The sequence below is a fragment of the Nyctereutes procyonoides genome, unplaced genomic scaffold (genome assembly GCF_905146905.1).
Source record: "Nyctereutes procyonoides isolate TBG_1078 unplaced genomic scaffold, NYPRO_anot_genome, whole genome shotgun sequence".
Classification (NCBI taxonomy): Eukaryota; Metazoa; Chordata; class Mammalia; order Carnivora; family Canidae; genus Nyctereutes; species Nyctereutes procyonoides.
This window is the reverse complement of record NW_026575030.1, coordinates 22,957,043-22,979,952: the sequence shown is the minus strand read 5'-3', so window position 1 is coordinate 22,979,952 and position 22,910 is coordinate 22,957,043. Positions and strand designations below refer to the sequence as shown.

At 53.9% G+C, this 22,910-nt stretch overlaps 1 protein-coding gene across 1 annotated transcript in view; it reads right to left on the bottom strand.

Moving 5' to 3' along the window:
* MYLK (myosin light chain kinase) overlaps window positions 1–22,910 on the bottom strand; it is a 181,474-nt gene that overhangs the window by 12,816 nt on the left and 145,748 nt on the right. Inside the window, 6 exon segments of the mRNA XM_055316566.1 lie at window positions 1,726–1,878; window positions 10,433–10,556; window positions 11,481–11,698; window positions 17,733–17,936; window positions 19,185–19,278; window positions 19,375–19,407. Coding sequence (XP_055172541.1) covers window positions 1,726–1,878; window positions 10,433–10,556; window positions 11,481–11,698; window positions 17,733–17,936; window positions 19,185–19,278; window positions 19,375–19,407 — 826 coding nt within the window.

Sequence of the window (22,910 nt, the reverse complement as noted above, 5' to 3'; positions counted from 1 at the left end):
AGATGAGAAAACTGGGTATAGACATAACGCCTGTTCACCAAATCATCAGTGACTCAAGCTTGGTGGACAAAAGCCACCCTGGACCAGTGTTAATAGGAAGGTCTGCATCTCCGTGAAGCACTTGGGAGTGAGGCCCGCTCCCGCTAGAAGGGAATCTAGGCCCCCACGACACCCAGGTTCTACCTGGGCCATGCCTACTTCTGCTGCACAGGCTGTGAGAGCAAGACGCTAAGGAGGCCTCACTGAAGGAGTGTAGATGGAGCTTCTGGAGCAGTTTGGCCTGAGGTAGCTCAAAAGCAATGAGAAGCGGACATATTACCAGAAAACCAGAGCCTTCTGAGAGACCCTCCAATACTGTACTTTGAGCAGCTGTGCTCTTGATCCCAAACAGCGTTTCTCCCAGAGCGGAGCAAGATGACTGGTACCCTCGGGGGTCTGTGGCAGGCAGGATAGGACTTTCTCCACACAGTCACCTGGCTGCTGCAGCCACCACCTGCGGATCCAGCCACCCTTCCTCTGGTCCTCTGGTCCCTGCCTGTTCAACACCACCCACCCTCCTAGGGCAAAGCTTGGAGCTGTTGCCTCTGGCGAGTGCTCCCTGGGGGCTCCTGGGGCCAGGCCCCGCCTCATCTGGCCACCTGGGGACCTGGGCGAGGCACCCAAGGGACCGTGTGTGCTCCCCTGCCAGCCCAGCTCCCTCCCCGGGGCAGGCCAGCTTTCCCACGCACAGCCTCCCACCTCCTGGCTGCAGCCTCGCCAGCTGCCTCGCCCCAGAGGCCTCCCCCGAGGCCTGCGCTCCAGCTTCCACGGCTCCCCTGTCGTCTCACGGGGACACTTGCACTGAGCGCCTGTGCGTCTGACCTGCCCTCACGGCCCCAGGCTGTCCGCGAGACACACACTGGCCTCCCACGGGTCACACACTGGCCTCCCACGGGTCACCCGTTTGATGTGTTCCTCCTGCAGCCCCCAAGCAGAGGAGGGGACCTGCACGTCTGCGGCCTCTGCGGCGTGAGGGGGGCCGGGGACACGTGGGACAGGCCAAGGTGGTCTGAAAGCGCAGCCTGGCTGGGCGAGCGGCAGGCCAGCGGGAGCAGCACGCTGTTCAGGAGGGCACCCCTGAAGCACCTTGGATAGGAGAAGGCGCAGGCCGGAGCAGCCGGGGATGACCGGGGCCTGCGAGCAGGACACTCCTCGAGGCGTCACGGCTTCCGCGGCCACAAGCGCACACCCGAGACAACAGGGGTTGCATCATTCACACACAAGCTGCCCCTCTCCCGGCAACCTCGCTCAAGTGTTGCTTTTCCAGGTGAGGTTTCTGTGCTTCTAAAGACCCGTGGAGGGATCCCTGGGTGGCTCAGCGGTTTAGCGCCCGCCTTTGGCCCAGGGTGTGATCCTGGAGACCCGGGATCAAATCCCGGATTGGGCTCCCTGCATGGAGCCTGCTTCTCCCTCTGCCTGTGTCTCTGCCTCTCCCTCTCTCTGTGTCTATCATAAACAAATAAAATCTTAAAAATAAATAAATAAATTAATTAAATAAATAAAGACCCGTGGAGCATCTGGAACCAGGCAGCAGGAGGCCTAGGAAGCCCCCCGCCAGCCACTCGCAGCGCCCGCCCTGCTCTCCTTGGGTGAGAAGGGCCCCACGGTGGGCAAAGGACGTCCCTGCTTCTGGACACCAGTCCAGGGAGTGGGGAAGCCAAAAGGATGGAAACGGTAATTCATTACTTCATATCTTTCTTCAGCAAATTGCTAATAAAATCCTTGGCGTCATCCGAGATCTCATCGAACGCCTCATCATCGAAGTCCCAGGTGGCTGAGGTAACGTTGGCTAGGGTTTCATTATCGTTGTCACCCATGAAGGGGGAGAGTCCACTAACCCTGGAAGAAAAGAGCAGGGCAGAAGGTGAATGAGGTGGGTGATGGCAGGGAGGGCGAGGTGAGACGGTGCCCCCCAAGTGAGTGCCCGCCGGGGTCAAAGGTGAGGGCCCGCAGAGCCCTGTGCCCACAACACCCTCGTGCCTGCCTCTCCTCCCACCGGAGGAAGGAAGGGAAGGTGCGGCTCAGACTCTTCTCAGGGCTCACTGCACTTTCGGGGTGTCCCTGCCTCCGGTCACCACCTGCCAGTGCGGCTGAGAGGAAAAGGAATTTACTTCAGTTTATGGCTTCGGCAGTTCACAGTAGGCCCCTCCTCCCCGTCCTCTCTTCTTGCCCGGAGCCTAGAACTTTCTCCAAGGCTCCTGGATGGGAGACTGTCCTCTCCTCTGTGCCGTTGCCACCCTCACCAGGGATGAGTCACAGGACACAGCACTCGCCACCACACCGGGCTGTCTCTGCTCCCTTCTGCCTCTCCTCATCGTGCCCGCCGGTGCCAATGACAGGGCCCAGCGCGCTCGGGGTGCTTAGCAAGCATGGGTGAACGGCAGACTTCGAAGCAGCAACATGGGTTTGGTGATCCGTCCATCCCCGTGAGACTGAGGCTCTGAGGCCAAACCAGAAAGCTTCCCTGAGAGATACCAAGGCTGAGGAATAGCACAGTCTGCTCATTCGCTGGGTGATCTGGGACCACCTCCTAATCGCTCTGTGCCGTGTTTCCCTCCTCTATATAACAGAGAACTTTCTACTAAACTATACAGCGGTCACCACTTTTACTTATTCTACTTCTCTTCCTCTTTCTCCTCCTTCTCCACCAACAGCATCACGGCAGCAGACACTGTGTGCCAGGCACTGGGCAAACAGCTTACAACAGATGAATTCATTCAATTCATTCAATCTTACTACCACCCTTTCCTAGAACCCAGGGAAGTCATTACCTTAATAGATGAGGAAACGGCCCAGAGTGGGGTTAAGTAACTTGGCCAAGGATTCAGTCAGTGAGATCTGAACCCAGGAATCTCTAAAAGCTAGGTCTTAACTGCTCCTTTAGACGAGTATTTCTATGAAGGTGAAGTAGTCATGGTGCACAGCTCTGGCACAAGGCCTGGTCCGTAGCAAGAAGCTCTGCCCATGACTGCAGATACTACACAGCCCCTCCCTGTACAGTTCACCCCCCACTGCCTCACCAGTCTGTGACCTTGGGAGTGACACATGTACCAATAACTGAAGCCAAATGAAATCTGAAAGGTGAAGTATCTCAAAGGCAAGTGGGACAGATTTAGTTTACAGGCCTGATCTCTCACGTCTGTGTACCTCACCTCATACCATCCATGCCCCTGCCATTCAGCCTGACTTAGGGCGACCTCTTGGGCGGCAGGCTTATATAGATGCACAAGGCCCCGCCCTTAGAAGGCCCCCGCTCTTGGTTTAATGATCTGCTGCCATCATATTGAAAGTCATAGTCATGTTTGAACAAGTCACTCTACTTTTTAATTTTGCACTGGGCCCCACAAATCATATAGCTGGTCCTGCCCTGACCCCACCTGAGTCCCACGTGATGGATCCAGGGCCTTCATGCCATCAACCTTCCAGATTAAGCCTTCACTAATGTCCCTTTCCCCCAAATCCTTATGAACCCATCATCATAAACAATAACACAAACCCTTCTAGAGCCGGAGCCGCCTCTACATCAAAAGGCCTCAGCTTATGAAATACAACAGCACCTGCAAACTCAAACCCACTGAAATACTGTGAGGCAAGATTGCCATGGGAGGAGCCCTCTGGTGAAACCTTTTGTAAAAAGAAGAAAGCTTTTGCAACGTGAGTTATCTCACCTTAGTCAATATATTTGTGTTTTGGAATAACAGAGTTGTGCAGATGGCACTTAAAATGTCTTAATGCAAGACACCGATTTCCGTTCTGTTTGGAGAAGGCATGGGGATAAATATTCTCGGTTACATGACAACGAAGGAAGGGTGGGAGCGTACCACTCCTAAGTCTGCACGGTTAAATGCTATTCCTTCCCCCACCACCCCGGGCCTGTTTCCTCTTTTTATACCAAGGGTACTGGGCTAGAATTCCTAGGGGCTTCCGGGTGTCCCCAGCTCTGTGATCCAGTGTGACCTCAGCCAGCCCCATCTAGAAGCAGCCTGACTCTAGTCTGTCAGCTACCTGCCTCCTTCTGTCTTTACATTTTCCATTTGAAACAAAGAGGGGTAAGGTTCTGCAGCATTCCAAAGACTGCCGAAAGAGCAGACAACCCTGCTGTGGAATGCTGAGCCGTCCCCTTCTATAAACCTCCTTTCCTAATTAGGGACTGCAATCCTGCAGAGATAGGGCTTAATCTCCGTAAAGTTCACAGTTGAGGAGAGCCTCCTCGTCTCTGGCACTCCTCCTCTCTGGCAGCCCATCCATCTGAAATACCCCCAGCCCTGGCTGGCTCCTTGCCTGCCGAGCTCCCACAGAATTCCTGTTAAAGAGTATGTCTCTAAAATAAAACTTGCAATATATGCAGAGCATGATGACAAAGAGAGTGTCAGAATTTCAGTAATGTCTCTTGGTGGTGGGATTTGGCAGGATTTTCAAATTTATTTTTTCTTTTTTGGGGCTTTTTATTGCTAGAATTTGCATAAGGATCACGTATGGTTGGGCTGGTCAATCAATAAACATAATAAGATTAGCGTTAAAAACACAACTACCACCCTGTGTTCCTAGTGTTATCTCATTTTTTAACTGAAGGGGATCAGAGTACGCTGCTCCAAAATATGCCACTCTGGTAGAAAGATTGTTTTGAGCTGAAGGCAATTAGCTCTTTGCCCTCCCCTTTCTAAAAGCAGGGCATACATTTCTCTCTATTAAGGTGACATAAATTTCCATTTGCAAATATGTCCTCTCCCTTACCAGAAAGAGGAGACTCATCTTCATAACAGACCTCCTGAACAACTCTTGTTTACTGCACATTTTCTAGTCACCTTCTCACAACTTACCCCTCCATAAGACCCAAACCCCTTTTCCCTTTGCCTAGTTATTTCTCTACAATTACTTGCTTGCTCTTTGCTAAAATAGTACGTAAGCTTCCAATTCTATACACTTTCTTGAATCCCATTCCTTTGTGAACTCCTATGCATATGAACATAATTAAATCTGATTTTTTTTCCCCTCTTGTTAATCTGTCGTTTGTCAGTTTGATTTGCAGGCCTCCAAGAAAAGAACCTAAGAGGGTGGAGGAAAGTTTTTTTTCTCCCTCCCCAACAAAACCAACAGATTCATCTGGTTTTTACAAAACAGTAATCAGTGTGGGCAAGTTCTTGGATGCTCCACTTTTTTGTCATTTGACATTGTCATTCACAGGTGTGTACAGAGTCATCACATTCATTTTTAAAATTTTTTAATTTAAATTCAGTTAGCCAACATATGGCAGCACATCATTAGTTTCAGACGTAGTGTTCACGTTCATTTTTAATGGTCGTTGATAAATCACAAAGGTCATGACTACAAGGAGTTCTGATTTCTTAATCTCTCAGTGAAGTAAAACTTCGCCTAGGGAATCTGATGCAGAAGACTGTTCTGCCTGCAGGGTGGAATGTCAGAACAGAGAAGGGTGCAGAAATATCTCTTATATGATACTTTCTTCCTAGTGATTTTCAAGCAGCAGATAACCCTACTGCATGGATGGCCAGTGAAAGAGACCACAAATCTACCAGCAGATAGTGCTTAGGAAGGGGTTAGTTTTTTATCCCATTTTAGTCTTCAGATCCTCATTTTCTGGAGTGGTGGAAAGATTTAAGGGGGCTGGGCATCACCCAGAGGAAAACTGGGTAGCGTTCTCTGCAGTGACTGAAAAAGTAGACATTCTGTGTTAGCTACACTAACCACAGCCCAAGTTCCTGAAGAGCAAAGCCTGTAGGTAGTGGCTGGGTATGGCATGGGCCCAGGGCACCTGGAGGTTGCAGGAGCTGGAATCAGAGAGCGTGTCTGGGCTCAGCAGTGGGGAGGCCAGAGGCAGCCATTAGTGGTGCTGTTGGATCCCTCTGAAGAACCCTGTATTAAACCCAAGTCTGAGTAGGCACCTGATACTTGACACTGGGCCTTCTCCCTATGTCACTGGGCTGATGTCCCCAGAAGTTAGACTCTGGGTAGAGATGGCCCCAGCTCTCTGGACCACAGGAGATGCTAAACAAATGAGCTGAAGGATGCCTGTGTGGTTCAGTTAAGTGTCTGACTGCAGCTCGGGTCATGATCTCCGGGTCCTGGAAGAGAGCTCCCGTGTTAGGCTCCCCACTTAGCGGGTAGTCTGCTTGTCCCCCTTTCCCTCCCCCCACTCATACTCTCTCTTTCTCTCTCTCTCAAATATATGAATACAATCTTAAAAGAAAGACAAATGTGTGGAAATGGGAAGTCTGTCACTGAGCCCAGTAGGAAGATGTAGGGAGAATGCAGAGCAGTAATTGCCCTTCACCTTGGCTTGGAGCAGGGGAGAGAGAGAGAAGGAATTAGGGGTGAGAAGTAGGGTGAGAGGGCAGCCCAGGTGGCTCAGCGGTTTAGCGCCGCCTTCAGCCCAGGGTGTGATCCTGGGGACCTGGGATCGAGTCCCATGTTGGGCTCCCTGCATGGAGCCTGCTTCTCCCTCTGCCTGTGTCTCTGTGTCTCTATGTCTCTGTATCTCTCTCTCTCTCTCTCATGAATAAATAAATAAAATCTTTAAAAAAAAAAAAAGAAGTAGGGTGAGAGGAGGGCACAGAGAAGGGTTTTGATGTCCCCGCAGGCAGTAAGGGAACACTAAGTCCTCAGAAAATAGGGGGGAGGAAAACAGGAAAGGAGGTCTTAGAAAAGGCGGCAAGGCTTAGAACAGCTTCTACACTGAAGTGTGGCCTAGAGCACTCCCGTCCTCTCTCCCCCTTCCTGAAACCAAGCAGAGATTGCTAACATAGGAAGAATCTCCAGGAAATTCATGAAAAACCACCATTTCCTTCCAGAATCAGGGGTGAGAGGGTAGGAAGGCCCATAATCCCTGCTCTGTCTGGAAAACCCAGGGCAGGGAGCGAGGCCAGGTCTCTAGTGCTGGGTCAGGATTAGCCCTGATCTCCCCGAGGGGTTTGAGGAGTTCCTCTAACAAGTCAGAACAACCTACGGGGACGGAGCTGGTCACTTAGGAGGTGCTCACCAAATATGTGTTGAATAGTAAATGAGTTATCACCGATTTCCCCAATTCCCTGGCCTCCCCAACTGTCACTAGTGCCAGAAAGGAGATGGGGGGGGGGTGTTCCTCCGATACAAATGTGGAAGGTGGCCTTGACAGGGACTATCAGAACAACAATCAAGCTCCAAAGAGAGAGACAAAGGGAACATGAAGACTGCCATAGGGCCTCTTCCAGAGACTTCCAGCAGCAGCTCTGGAATTTTGCATAGCAGCGTCTGAAAGGAAGCAATCTGGCTGGCTCCAGCTTCTGTTTTGGGTACCACATGCTCACTCACAAGGGGAGCTCCCAGTCCTGAATAACCATTGGGAGAAACAACAGGAAAAATCCCAGAGGGCAGAGCAGCCCACTGTGGTGTGTGCAGGAGCCTGGGCACTGGGCGGCTCCAGGAGGCTCCACAGAGCTGACCCGTGTCCATCATGCCTGGCCCCCACCTGTCCCACATACACCTGTCCCACATATGCCTGCCCTCTCCTTGCACCCTGCTGGCCAAACACCCTCAGGATGGCACCCCATTCATCAAAATTATTTTCTCCCTATTTCAAGAAGCTCTTCCCTATTTCCTGGTCTTAGCTCTGAAAGTAATCTAGTAAAGTAATATAACATCTTATCCAAGTTGTTATGTTTCTCCACCTAAAAGAATTTGCCTTTTAACATAAAGTGCTCTAATGGCTCAATAATTCTAGTTCTAGATCAAATATCCAGCAGAGATGCATAAATGTGTTAACTAAAACACATGGAACAGCATACTTATAATACTGAAACTGGCATCTATTAAGAACCCATCAGTGTGGACTGGATCAACTGGATCCATCCACAGCAGGATTCTACACAGCGCCGAGAGTGAACAGTCTACAGCCACACACACGATAATTTCAATGGGTCTCACAAACAATGCTGAGCAAAGGAAGCCAGACACATCTTCCTGTATGACTTCTCTTATATAAAGTTCAAGAACAGGCAAAACTAACCTGTGACGTTAGACCTAAGGATGATGGTTACCCCTGAGGGGCAGTGATTACGAGGGGCCCCAGGAGGGCTGCAGGGGCCCTAGTAACGTGGGGATTCTTCATCTGGTACAGGTGACACAGGCATGTTTACTGTGAAAAATTTAAGGGTAGGCCCTGACGGGTAGGGAGACCAGTAGGGAGTATCCTAGTCTCCCAGACTGTCCTGATGTTAGCACTGACAGTCCCGTATCCTGGGCAGCCCATCAGGCCTGGGGACCTGGGAAGGCTGGCCCCCCTCTAGGACTGCGGGAAGTCCACAGCTGTGTGGACATCCTTGGCCCTGGTCACCTCCAAGCCAAATGAAGACCACATCCCTGCGGCAACTCACTCCCAGGTTTGTCGTGAGGATCAAACAGGAGCCCACGTGAAGAAGACCCACGGACAAGAGCCAGGCCATGGGACAGCCGTATCAGAACAGAATGAACTGACCAAGACTCTTTCTCAAGTGTCTCCCCCAGGGCCAGAGATCCAGTGTGAGCCCCGTCCAGCATGGGGCACCCAAGAAGGGGTGGCTGGGCCCGCTGCTCTGCTATTCCTTATTTACTAAGGGAGCCAGCAGTACAGATTGACTGCAATTATCACTACTCAGGGATCCCTGGGTGGCGCAGCGGTTTAGCGCCTGCCTTTGGCCCGGGGCGCGATCCTGGAGACCCAGGATCGAATCCCACGTCGGGCTCCCAGTGCATGGAGCCTGCTTCTCCCTCTGCCTGTGTCTCTGCCTCTGTGTGTGTGACTATCATAAATAAATAAATAAATAAAAATTTTTAAAAAAAATTTCACTACTCATTAGCTCCCTTTCTCCTGGAGTAGGGCTGGCGTAGGAAGAAACAGGCAAATCCACTCCTAGCCCGGGAGTTTCTTGTCTGCTGCTCTGGGGGAGCTGGTGATGGTGGGGGGGGTGACCCTGAGCAAGGAGGAAGAGGACTCTCTGGGGTATAGAGTCCACGGCACAGATTTAACTGAGGGAGGCTGTCCTGACAGGCCAGAGTGAGAATAGAACTCCCGAGCGTGGGGAAAAGCCACACTGCACACACGCAAAATCACTCCATTTCTGCTAAAGCTTTTGTCACAGGGGCTCCTACATCTGGCCGTGCAGCAAAATCACCCAGAGCCTTTTTCTCACTCAGGTCTGAGGACCCCAAGGGTCTCAAAAAGCATTCTTAGGTCCTCTTCACGTTTTCTGTGAAAACATTAAATTTTTCCTTTCGCTTTAACAACAACAACAACAATTTTTTTTTAGATGAATGCATGCATATCTGCACTTCAGGGGACCATCCCGTCACTGTGCGTTGCCGCACAAGATCAGGAGTTGCCTCTGAGGCTAATGACTGCCTGCAGCCTGGAGTTTCAGGGACTAAATCCATGAGGTCCCACCAAGGTATGTTCTAAAAAGTGTGGTCCTTGGACCAGCACCACTAGCAACCTGGGATCTGTTAGAAGTGTGGATTCTTAGGCGTTGCAGACCTTCTGAATCAGAATCTGCAATCTAAGGAGAGGCCTGGATGGTTCGTGCGTATTACTGCTTACAAAGCACCGGTCTACACTACTGACCTCCCCTCTTCTTCTCTAGGGTTAGTAACTGAAATGGATTCCTATTTTGCACCTGGTTTCCCAATTCAAACTACCGTGTGGCTTTCTGTTGTCTGCTGACGGCTCTATCATCAAAAGGGCTTAAAAGTGGAACATATACTGGGCTCAGGGATGAAGCTGGCAGTTGGGGTCCCCCTGCCACGAGGATGGGGTGCTGTCTTCTGAAGACAGTGATGATGCCCACAGGAGATGGGCACCTGGGCTCCATGGAATCATCTACACAAGTGAGGGTAAATTACACGGCACCAGCCACATCCCACCCTGGTGACCAAAGACCCCAGCCTGGTCAGCATTAGGGACAGTGAAGGGCCCAGAATGGGGTCTCGGTGTAAGCACTAGCCAAGGAGTGCAACATGTGTGTGTGTGGGGGGGGGGGGGGCTGGGTGGCTCAGTCCATTAGACATCTGCCTTCGGCTCAGGTTGTGATCCTAGAGTCCTGAGATCGAGCCCCGCATCAGGCTCCCAGCTCAGGGGGAGTCTGCTTCTCCCGCACCCTACTCCAGCTTTCCTCTCTCTCCAATAAATAAATAAAATCCTTTTTTTTTGTTTGTTTTTTTAAAGTGCAACACGGGCTGCTTCCCTGGGAAACCAGGAGTGGGGCTGGCCCGGGCGGGAGCGTGGATAGGAGCTGCCACTCTCCTGACTCGCCCAGAGGTGGGGGATCCCCCCACCGTGACCCGCCCTGGCCCCTTCCACGTCAGGGCAGCCTGGGGACCCTCCTGCGGAGCTCTCTGCCCCTCCTTCATGTGCCCCGAGACTCACAGGATGTAGCAGATGACTCCGATGCTCCACATGTCCGTGGCATAGCCGATGGGCTCGTAGTTGATCACTTCAGGGGCCACAAACTCCGGGGTGCCAAAGAGGACCTTCAGAGACCCCGCATTCTCTGTAACCAGGATGGAGAGGGACCCGTCACCAGAACGTTCGGGAGGCCGCCTGCGAGCACGGCAGGGACACGGACAAGGCCTGGCTGTGCCTGCTCTCCCAGGGGGATGGCGCAGTGACGCAGGCCCACCAAGGGGTCACAGTGACACCAGCCTCAGCGCTGGGGCGGGGACACATGCTTGGTGCTTGGTGCTGGCCTCCGATGCTCACTGTGTCCTCTGTTCCCTGCCGCCTGTTTTATAAGGCCTTTCCCACTTCACATTCTCGACCACCTGGAGGGCAGCATGACAGTCTCGTCCCATCCCGAGGAGACAAGGCCCGGCCGCCGGGACCTGCCCTCTCCAGCAGCGGGTGGCCCAAGCCGTGGGCCCCACTCCCAAGCTGCCCTAGCCGCGGGTCTCTCCTCCGAAGGTCTGGAGGTGGCTGCCGGGAGGCGCGTGGTTCAGCTCCGGGGGCTCATCGGCAGGCCCCGGGGCCCCGCAGAGCCAAGGCAGGGGGTGGGGGGTGGCGAGGCCGGGGTTGCCCCAGGCCTGGAGGGACCTGCGGTGCGGCCTGCAGAGCGGGGCTCCCGAACCTCTCGTCCCTCGGGCCACCAGGGACCAGGGAGGCCCGTGCCTGGGCTCCGGAGGCTGTGCGGACATCTGGGGGTGCAGCACCCCCAGCGATGCCCCGGGTGAGCTGCCCGAGGGGGGCAGACAGCAGGGCTGGGGCCTGGCACCTGCTAAGCAGCGGAGCGCTTGGGGCGCCTATGTCAGCCCACGGAGTCCCCAACAGCCCTGTGGGGTGTCAGTGAGGGACCGAGACTCGAGGTGGAGTCTGGGGGGCAGGGCAGGCTCGGAGCCGAGCGGCGCCCACAGCCTCAGGCTTCCACCCCAACCCGCGCTCAGTGCCCCCGCGGGTGACCAGAGGCCGGGCGGCGCCTTACCCAGCTTTCTGGCCAGGCCGAAGTCGATGAGCTTGATCCTCGTGCCGGTCTTATTGACGCACATGATGTTCTCGGGCTTGAGGTCCAGGTGGACGATTCCCTGCCGGTGGATGTACTCCACGCCCGCCGAGATCTGCCTCATGTACTGGATGCACTCGCGCTCCGTCAGCTCGAAGTCCTCATCGATGATGCGCTCGAACAGCTCGCCCCCCGACACGCTGTGGGAGCAGGGGGGTCAGACGGGCAGCGGGGGCCGCGCATCTCCGCAGCGGCCTGCTAGGCCGGCCCGGCGCCCCCCGACCAGGAGGGCCTAGCACCTCCCAGCTCCCCGCCCGAGGGACCCGCTGACACCCACTAAGCCGTTGGGGGACTCAGGGAAGCGTCTGGCAGTTTCAGAGGTGACCAGGAGCCGAGAGACCCAGACACCATCTCCTCCGCACAAGGTGACCACCAGGCAGCCTCCATCCCCGAAAGCCTACGGATGCGTAAGGGCTCCTTGCTGGGCTCCAGTCTCGTCTTCTAGTCCGAGGGAGTCAGAGCCTGAACTAGTCCCAGCAGCCGTGAGCATATTGCACGTGGCCGGCAACCGCTTCAATAACCCGGAGCCTCGGCACATTTTCAAAATCCATGGACTGTAACCCGTTACACTAAGACTCTGGATCCTGACCATGGCGTCTCTGGGGCCCACACTGGCATCTCCTACTGGGGACTGGCCCAGAGGCTACCACGGGCCAGCATAGTGGCCTTCGGTGCAAATGCATGACCTTGCACCTGAGTCACATGGGTCCTTTCTGTTCCCCTGTCCGGTCCTCTGATCCACCTGCCTTCCTTGCTGCTCAGAAAGTGTAAAGCCTCTCCCTGGTGACTTTTATAGCATCCAACCACCACCAGTAAGCTCTTCTCTGCAATGGCCTATACGTCCACCAGCCGAACAAGGGTAGGTAGGCTTTGTTCTGGGCCCATCCTCTTCCAAGGGCCTTCCTTTTTTTTTTTTTTTTGAGGGGCAGGGGTGAGGCTTTTCTCTTCTAAGAAGAGCCATCATGAAGAAGGGAAAGAGGTGAGTGTGGATCCTGTCCCCCACCTTTTACAAGCTGTGTGATCTGGGGCAGGTTACTTAACCTTTCTGAGCCCCGGGTCTCCTTACCTGTCCCTACCACCTAGACTTGTTAGGAACTGAAGGATGCTTTAGTAAAACATCAAGCCTGACATGCAGTAGGTGCTCAGCACACATTCATGACCATTTCACAACGTGTGGTGAGTGCGGGGGATCTTGTCAGTGACCCACTGAGGGACAGACAGACTGGGGCGCAGCATGAGGCCCAGCCCACCGCAGCCTCCGTGGGCCTCCCGAGGCTGACACTCTCCTGGGGGTGGGGGGCTGAGCTGGGAAAGGTCAGGCTGTGCCAGCGACCCCTGGGGTGCGAGAACAGACGCCCTAAGCACCAACAGAGCAGGAGGTCCCTGGGCGCCCAGCAGGTGGCACCTCTGTCCTCAAGCCCTCCATTTCCCTTGCTCTCCACCAAGGCTCCCAGCCAAACTCAAATTTCCATTCTCAGGCCTCCCACAATCCTTACCATCTCTGTGCCTCAATGTCCTCATCTGGAAGGTGCAGATAAAAACGGTACCGCCTCACAGGGTTGCCATGAAGACTTAGCAAATTAACACAGGTAAAGTGCTTAGAAGAGGGCCTGGCACATAGCAAGTGCTCAATAATGTTAATTACATTATTATTATTATTATTATTATTAATTATTATTATTATTATTATTTTAAAGAGTCAGTTGGGGCCCTGGTTGAAAATACAGACTCCCAAGCTCTTCCCCTGCAGATTCTGATTTAGAAAATCTCAGGAGGGGCCTGAGAACCCATATGTTAATATGTGTCATTCTTAGGATTGGGGCAAGCTTGGGAAATACTGGCTTACACAAGAGCCACCCCAGGGAGGCCAGCTGAAATTCACTAAGAAACTCCTCTGAGAGGTCGCTCCCAATATCCCCATATGAAATGGTCTTTCCATCGCTGGGTTTCCACAGTCTTTTCTGTGTATTTTTTGTATCGGGTCCGCCTTGGCTTAACGTTGTTTGGGAACATGTGTGGGAAGGGTCTGGCTCATCTCTAAGCCCTTTATTGATACCTGGCAATATCTGGCACTGACAAGGTGCCTGCCCCAAAAATGCGTGCTTTTCAATTTAAGATATTCTGGAAAAGCAAGCAACCATTATTTGCAGTGCCCTTGGGAATATTTAAGGCAATGAGTAGTAGAAATCTGAGCCATGGAGGTAATTGCTACTGCATTTCTAGAGGTAACCTATTCAATAGAAGTTTAAGTAGCTTCAAATCTATTCAGATACATCTGAACGTAGTCTGAAAGCAGTTCCCGTAGTCCATTTCCCAGGATGGAAGGGATTACAGAAACAGGATTAATGGTTCTACATAGGTTTCGCTTCCAAATACTTAAGACTATGGGTGGAAAGAAGCTGCCACCCACAGGGATGGAATCATGCCAAGCGCCAAGACTGGGCCAGGGGAAACCTATGCTTAGTAAATGAACAGGGAGTGAGTGAATGAGTGAATGAACACCTATTACCAAGGCTACACAATCCCAAGGGATCAAGTTTATCTGCCCCAAAATGTAGACTTTGGCGGGCCCTCACCGGAAGCTGGGAGGAATGGTGTTTCGGGGGACTCCATACCCAGACCCTCTCCACTCCTTGTCTCATGGCAGCCAGCCGGAAATTCTGTGATAAATTTTGCCAATGGTAGCACAAAAGTGAGGTGGGCGGTGGGTGACTCAGCCTAACTCGTACTGAGCACTCCAAAGGAGCTCGAGGGAAGCCCTGTGTCCGGGCAACGCTGCTATAAAGATGGGGGCCTGTGGCTGGTCCCATAAGCTGAGGTCAGAAAGGCTCAAGACGTACGTTGCTTCTGATTTCTCACTGTGTCAGCGGCGGCTGAACTGAACGAGGGGACCCTGGAGGACATTTTCACTTTTTGTGCATCACCAGGCACTGTCCTTCTCTCCATCGCAGTATCTCTATCGAACACGGGGAAGAGCTACCTGGGCCCATGGACGCCCGCCTGCGCCCTGTCAGGGCTAACCCAGTCCGTTTAGGCAGGAAGGGCCGTCCAGATGGAGGGCCAGCGCACCCCCACTCTGGGTGAGCTCCTATCAAGGGCCAAGCCCCTCACCCCAAGTGCAGAAGAGTCGGCTGGCATCTGTGCCTGTCAGACTTGCTCCTGCCCACAGGGGAGGCGTGGGGAGGAGGGACGAAAGCCAGGCCAGCTGAAGCCTTCTTACGTTTTCTCTCGACTTTTTCCATCCGGCTTGCCAACTCCCAGTTCCACGCTAAGTATGGTGTTGTGCCCACTGGTGCTGCCGCCCGGCCTCACCCAGGCTTGGCTGCCTCTACCCCCCTCCCCGCACCCTCTCACAAACTTGCCCGAGGCTTAACTCCTAAACATGAGACATTTCTTCACATGTCCCTGCACGCCCACACCGCCTGGACCAAGCAACCTGTTCTGGAATAAATGTGAAGCACTGCAAGCCCACAGGGCCATTGCGAGGAAGGGATCAGTGAGGCCACAGACACTCCTTCCCGAAAGCGGGGAGGTGAGTTCTCCAATTGAGAGCAGATTCTAAGACACCAGTGCAGGTTTTAAGTCCTTTACAGTTCCACAGATGTGTCGAATCTTAGAACCGAAAGGGAGTCTGATCCAAACACGCCTCCTCGCTGGAGGGATTTAATAATGACAAAATCGCAGCTCAGCAGTAACGGGAACCGACTCCAGGTTTCCTGAACGGTAGGGCTTTGCTCTACGACACCTCGTTGTGTGTTAAAAAAAAAATGCTCACCAAAGAATTTCAAATGGGAGAAAAAAAAAAAGACCATGACACAGAAGAAGTCACTGTATCATGCTACTAAGAATAAGTCCGGATTATAGAGCACGACGCCTGAATACGTGACTCCATTTAATCCCCACATTATGCACGAGGCAGCTTATACCCCCCCCCCCGCCCCTTTTGCTGATGATCATTACACTAAGGATTGGCAAAGCCGAGCAGCTCATTCAAGGCCACGCAGGAAGGGAGAGGCAGAGCTGGGGCTGCGTGAGGCTTCTCATGCTCACACTGTATTCGGAGTTTGTGCTCCCGGCCCACTCTGGCTTTCCCAAAGGCACATGAGCCACAGCGATCACAGGGTGAGGGGAGAAGAGTCACACCGCAAGCCTGGGGGAGACCTCCCTGGCCTCACCTTTCCTGGGAAGGGAGGTGTTTATGATAGAGTCCTCCCCCCAGGACTGAGGTCCGTGAAGCTCAGGACAAGCAACGCAAGGATGCTGGAGGCAGTTTCACAACAGCTCTGAAAATTTCAAATGAACATACTCTTTGATCCAGCACGCCCACACTTCGGGGAATTTATCCTACAGATGTACCCAGGCATGGGTGAGAAGATGCACGTACAAGGTTACAAACACCGCTTGTTTGGGAAAGCGAAGGCCTGGAGACCGTGCAACCTCCTCTCAGAAGGAGACCTGCTGGAGTCAACTGTGCCTTATGCACACAAGCACCTCCCGTGCAGCAGTGGGGAAGGAGGCAAGCTCACCAGCAACTGATATGTTCCTAACCGGTGAACGAAAAGAAGCAAAAATTTAGACTAGTGACAATGGGGATGGCTGGCTGGCTCACTGGTCGAGCATCTGCCTTTGGCCCAGGGTGTGATCTTGGGGTTCTGGGATCAAGTCCCACATCGGGCTCCCTGTGTGGAACCTGCTTCTCCCTCTGCCTGTGTCCCTGCCTCTCCCGGTGTCTCTCATGAATAAATAAATAAAATCTTTACAAAAAGATATCTTAGAATAGTGAATATGAGTTGCCTTTGCGTGAAAAGGTGGGAAACGTTTTTTAAAAATCATATGTGCGGGATGTCTTGGTGGCTCAGCAGTTTAGCGCTGCCTTCGGCCCAGGGCGTGATCCTGGAGTCCCGGGATCGAGTCCCACATCAGGCTCCCTGCATGGAGCCTGCTTCTCCCTCTGCCTGTGTCTCTGCCTCTCTCTCTCTGTCTCTGTGTCTCTCATGAATAAATGAATAAATCTTTAAAAAATTTTTAAAAATCATATCTGCTTCTGCTTTCATAAAAAAACTTCGGAAGGACAGAAACGAAACCAATGAAAACAGTTTCTGGCCGCAGTGCTGGGGGTAGAAACAGAGTAGATGAGGGACAGGGGGTGGAATGGAACTGTCCATTGTGTATGTCCTTACATTTTTTGACATCATCGTATCATGTTGAAAAAGAAAAATTCTGGTGAAAAGAAGGAAAGCGAACTCTGAACCACACGGCCACCGCTGCAGAGGACACCTGGCTTACTGACAGCAGCGTGTGCATCTGTGTTTATATGTGTGCACGTGTGTGTGTGCACGCATGCCAGCAGCTCAGGGCTGAGATAGAGGAATCGGCGGATTCCAGGAAAGCATTAGCAGGAGGTCATCGGATCCATGCCCCTGCCCATATACAACCCAGCCCTAGCCCGGGTGGCTCAGCGATTTAGCACCTGCCTTCGGCCCAGGGCGTGATCCTGGAGACCCGGGATCGAGTCCTACGGCGGGCTCCCTGCATGGAGCCTGCTTCTCCCTCTGCCTGTGTCCCTGCCTCTCTGTGTGTCTCTCATGAATAAATAAATAAAATCTTAAAAAAAACCACACACAACAACAACAACCACCCAGCCCTAAAAACTCTACTCTCTGGTGAGTAGTCAAGAGTACAAACAAGCACAGAGTGGGGGCCTGCGGAGCACAGCGAGACAGGAGCAAGGGCTACACTCCCACACCCCAGGCCCCCAGCCCTGGGCCCCTCTTCTTTTGAAGGCCATTCAGGAAGTTGCCCTGTGCCTCCCCTTCTACTCCGAAGTCACCCCGAGGTCAGAATGCCCCTGAACGAGACCAAGGAGCCTGGGGTTACCTTGGCACGTTCGCAGGGAGGTGCGGGTGAAAAGGGGGCAGGGGTCCTCAAAGACCTGCCAGATGGTTGTGGAAATGAGGGAGGGGCTGCTGCGGGCTGGTGGTCAGCAGTTAGGGTGCGACTGTGTACAGCTCTGCTCTCCCGAGTGGGGACCGTCGGGCCACAGGGGCGGGGTGGGGAGCGTCTTGCATGCCGCAGCCCTACCTGCGCGGCTCTCTGCCTCAGGTCGGAGGGGCTTGGGTGTGGGCAGCGGGGGAGCCTCACGAGGGGCTCCCAGGCCCACGGCAAACCACTCACATCTCCAGGACCATGACGATGTTGGCCTTTTCTTCGAAGGCATCCACACACTGGACCAGCTTTGGGTGGTGGAGGCAGTTCATGATGCTAATCTCCTGCCGGATATTCTCCTTCTCTTTGGCTGAATATGCCTTGAAGAATTTCCCTGCCCAGATTTTTCCAGTTTTCTTTTCTACAAGTCGGAAGACCTGTCCAAATTTCCCACTGCAAATGGAAGGAGCGGGAGAGAAAAGGCAAATTTAGTCAAGCTTTCCACGAAATTGGGGCTGACAAATGAGGGCCTATGGGAGAAATCAAGCCCCCCTCTTTTTATAAATAAAATGTTACTGGAACGCAGCACGCCCATCCGTGGGCATAGTACCCCCGGCCCCTTCGTGCATCTCAGCGGCAGAGTGGTAGCTGCCATGTGGCCCGGAAGCCCCACGGAACCTAGACTAGTCTAGACAGGGCCAGAAAAGGCCCTTTTCTAAGTTTGCCGGCCCGAGCTCCAGGTCCCGAAGCGCACTTCCAACACAGACAGCCCCACTCTCCCTCGGCTGTCAACCTCAGCCCACGCCCAGGCCCACGTCCCCACCCAAATACCGCCCAGGCTTGTTGCTCTTCCGAGCTTATGGTTTCCTTGGGCTGAGGCCTCCACCTTGGCTGAAGGACTTCCCTCCCCTTCCCTGAAGACAGTCCTATGAAGTCGGGGGGACGAAGTCCTCCCGGACTATAGAGATGTTCTGAGTGGACTGCTCCACGGTCCACACGGGTCACCTGGAGACCGCCCAGGAAGGCCCCTGCCATCCACTGAGGGAGAGGGGGGTGCAGACTCCTTGTATGCAACTGCTGTGAGGTTGGTGTCATTCCTTTATTTCCCAGAAACCTCCTGGAAATCAAACCCGAGCCCTACCCCCTTGGGCTCCACTGTGCTCCTCTGGGGACAGTTAGTGTGGGGCAGACAGCCCTGGGTGCTGCTGCTGCTGGAGGGGGCTCAGGGTTAGGACGTCCACACTGCAGGGCAGGGCCAGAGCAAACAGTGTGGACCAGGGTCATAAAGTGAGCAGAGCTGAGCAGCTGTGCCTTTCAAGGGGGTGCGTTTTCCTGATGCCTAAAGCTACAACTGCGGAACAGTGAGACGGATCAGGCTCGACTCACTCCCACAGGTGACACGGAAGGTGACCTCACATGGTCCGACCCAGATCCAGTGCCTCATCAGCCCGTGTGGGGTAAGGCCCAGGGAAGGAAGGGGCTTGCTCAACAGCCTCGTGGAGCTGAGCCAGGTGCACAAGCGGCAGCCGAGAGGGCCCCGGTGGGGATGCTCTGGCGGGGTGCTGACAGGGTCAGTGCCACCTGTTTCTGCAGGGGGGGTTCAGCGTGGGAAGGCGGCAACGGAAAGGCAATGGAATTCAACGATGGGACCTGCACCACCCCAACCCTGGGGACCCGAAAGGCGCTTCCCATCCCACTTACGAGCCTAGTCTCTCTTCGATGTCATAGAAGTCGGACACTTTTTGTTCAGTGTTGACCGTCACTGTCCGGTAGTCGACCTCAGGTTCCTTCTCATCTGCAGGGTGGGGGTGGGGTGAGCATGAGCCATCAGGTTCCTCTCGAGCCCTCTCCACCCCTCGAGTCTACCTGAGGACAGGAGGCCAGCACTCACCATCATCCGACACCTCCACTTCGTCCTTCGGCTCTGGGGTGAGACAGGGAGGGACACAGAAGACACAGCGATTAGTACTGGAGGCCCAGGGAGAACAGAACCTGCTGGGGGCCTCGTCGGGCCTCAGCCCTCCCAGGCCCACCACCGTGAGGCCCGGAGCTCTGGGTATGGCCATGGGGGTGGGTCAGTCCTCACAGCAGCAGGGCCAGGGATACTCCTCGCCTACCCGGCGGCTTCTCTACAAGCTCTTACCTCCATCCCTTCCTCTGTGCCCTCATGACCCCCTAGACGCGCCCTTCTTCGCAGCGCTTCCAGGCTCTCCGACTTTCAGAACCTACACACAACTGCGCCGGCCCTTTTCTGCTCTGGCTCGGAAGTCAGCAACTTAAATCGCTCCTAGTATCAAACCGATTCATCCATCTGATGGATAAAGGTACATGGGACCCCAGCCATGCACCAGGTATCTTGGAAGTTGCTGTGGGTGTGCAAAGTACGCAGAAGGCACGATCTGTCCTTTCTCGGGGCTTACGGTGTACTTGGAATCTCCATCCCAGGTGTTCTGGGATCACGCACATACTATCACAGGACACACTGAATACACAGCGCAGGAAGTTGATACCAACTAGGGCAACTCGAAGTCCTTTATTCTGGGAAGAAGTAGCCCTTGAGCTGTGTCTTAAAGGAAATGCTGGAACGCAACGGGGAGGTGGGGGTGAAGGCGCACAGTGAAACCAGCAGGTGTTTAAGAGGTCTGGCGAGAACGGACATGAGCAGCCCACGTGGTTGCTCACGTGGATATGTCAGAAGTGAACGGGGGCGGGGGTGTCGAGGGGACAGGCAAGTGACACCCACTTCAGAGCCCCAGGCCTTCCTTTGCCTAGGCATAGCTTTGTCCCTATGGAGCCGCTATGGCTTCTGGACCTTGGCTCCGTGCCTCTCCCTCTCTGGGTCCCAGTTTCCTCATCTGTAAAAGGAGGGAGTTGTATTTTTAGGTGATTTCTAGTGTCCTTGGATGACTCTAGATGCCACACTTTGTGATGTGTCTTGTGCTCCTTAGTCATAATGTGAGCTACGTCCCACTGACAGATGGGGACAAGGCAGGTTTCCTGGGGAGACAGAACAAAGACCTGAGAGAAGTCAGAGAGAGCGGCCAGAGATTTTACAAAGGCGCAAGCGTGTGCACGTGTGTGTGGGGTGTGTGTGAGTGTGAATAAGACTTGGGGGAAAGGGTGTGATAAGGGACAGCAAGAGAGGCTGTGATTTGTTTAGAGTCCTTTCTAAAAATTGTATTTTATTTTTTTAAAGATTGTATTTATTTATTTGAGAGAGAGAGAGCAGGAGCAGGGAGCAGGGGCAGAGGGACGAGCAGACTCCCCGCTGAGCAGGGAGCCCGAGGTGGGGCTGGATCCCAGGACCCCGAGACCATGACCTGAGCCCGAGGCAGACGCTTCACGGGCTGAGCCACCCAGGCGCCCCTTGTTTGGAGTCCTTAAAATGCTGTTGATGAAATGAGAAACTAAACATAAGTGGGACGGAGAAGAATATTCTGTTGCAGGAAGGAAAAAAGCCCTGGGACAGTAAAAAGGGTGAGAGCAATGGGAACTCTGAGATCAGTGCTGGGGTTTCGCAGATGGCACCGGGACACGAGCCTAACTGACCAGGTCTTCAGGCCTCAGACTTGAGCAGAGAGAGGGACCCCCTGTCAGTCCGTTCACGGGTAATCAGGAGGCACCTGAGAGCAACACCTGGAAGGCGTCATGGAGTCACAGCGCAGGCAGAATTTGATTATCCCGTTCCTGGGGTAACAGGCCTTAGGGCATCGAGCTAAAACCCAAGCGTGGGAGCCCAGGTGCGGTGCTTGGCCTAGTGCTCCGGGCAACAGATGCTGTCCTGGCAGGTGTGGGGGCCGTGGGGGGTGTGGGGGTGTGGGGGGTGTGGGTGTGGGTGGTGTGGGGGGTGGGGTTGTGGGGGGGGTGGGGGTGTGTGGGGGGTGTACCGGCCCCAAGCGGGACCTATTACTCTGCGCTCAGCAGGGCCTGGGGCGTCTGCTGCTGAAACTAGGGCTGCGGGCGCTTAGTCACGGGAGGGCTGGTGGGGAGACGGAGAGCCAGAGAGCCGGAGAGACAGAGAGACAGAGAGCCGGAGAGACAGAGAACCGAGAGACAGAGAGCCGGAGAGCCGCTGGAAGGGGCAGCGGCCATGTGAATCGAGCAGAAACGGTGAGTCCTTTCTGGGCGGGGAAAAGGTCTGAAGCAGATACATGGCATGTAGCCTGCCTGCCTTCCTCCCTTCCTCCCTCCTTCCTCCTTCCCTTCTTCCTCCTTCCTTCCTTCCTCCCTCCCTTCCTCCTTCCCTTCCTTCCTCCTTCCTCCCTTCCTCCTTCCTCCCTCCCTCCCTTCCTCCTTCCTTCCTTCCTCCCTCCCTTCCTCCTTCCTTCCTTCCTCCCTTCCTCCTTCCTTCCTCCCTCCCTCCCTCCCTTCTTCCTTCCTTCCTTCCTTCCTTCCTTCCTTCCTTCCTTCCTTCCCTTCCTCCCTTCTTCCCTTCCTTCCTCCTTACTTCCTTCCTCCTTCTTTCCTTCTTCCCTTCCTCCCTTCCTTCCTTCCTTCCTTCCTTCCTTCCTTCCTTCCTTCCTTCCTTCCTTCCTTCCTCGTTCCTTCCCTTCCCTTTCCTTTTTGTAGAGGAAAGGGGCAGGGGAGAAGGAAAGAAAATCTTAAATAGGTTCCACACTCAACATAGAGCCCCACATGGGGCCCAATCCCAGGACCCCAAGGGCATGATCAGAGCCAAAATCAAGCGTCAGATGCCCAACTGAATGAGATACCCAGGCGCCCCAGATACCAGTTTTTTAAAAATCACGACGGCCAAGGGTGAGATTAAGGTTACAGACTTTTATCAACTAATAATACAGTAACTTGAGGGAACAATTTCGTGTCGTGCCTCACAGAGGAGGAAGGCTGCATCTCAAGACATAGGACCTCACCTCTCAAGACGTACCATAAGAGCCATAATAGGTTCAACAGATGTTTAGGGCAGTGCAAGGATGGCACTTCAGACAGGGCTTTAGGGAAGCAAGGGGGTTGAAGCCATTGACGAAGGATGCTCTCACGGGCTGTGCCCTGGAGACAACATACTGACAATAATAACAGCAACCTTTACTGTCGGGGATGCCCAGTGTCCTGATCCCTGGTGCCCCCATTTGAGAGTGTTCACCGGGTGAAGTGTCACCTTTCTTTCTTTCTCTCTCTCTCTTTTTTAAAAATCTTTTATTCATGAGACACACAGAGAGGCAGAGACACAGGCAGAGGGAGGAGCAGGCTCTCTGTGGGGTCCTCCCAGGACCCTGGGATCACAACCTGAGTGGAAGGCAGACGCTCAACCACTGAGCCACCCAGGCACCCTCCCCTCTTCTTTTTGCTCCCATGCCACTCGTCCTGGTGTGGAATGAGCAGCAGGATGAGAGAGAAAGGAGAAGGCAGGGTTCTGGGCCTGGCATCCTTAGGAGGAACGGTCTGAGCCTTCCTAGCGCGGGGGCACCA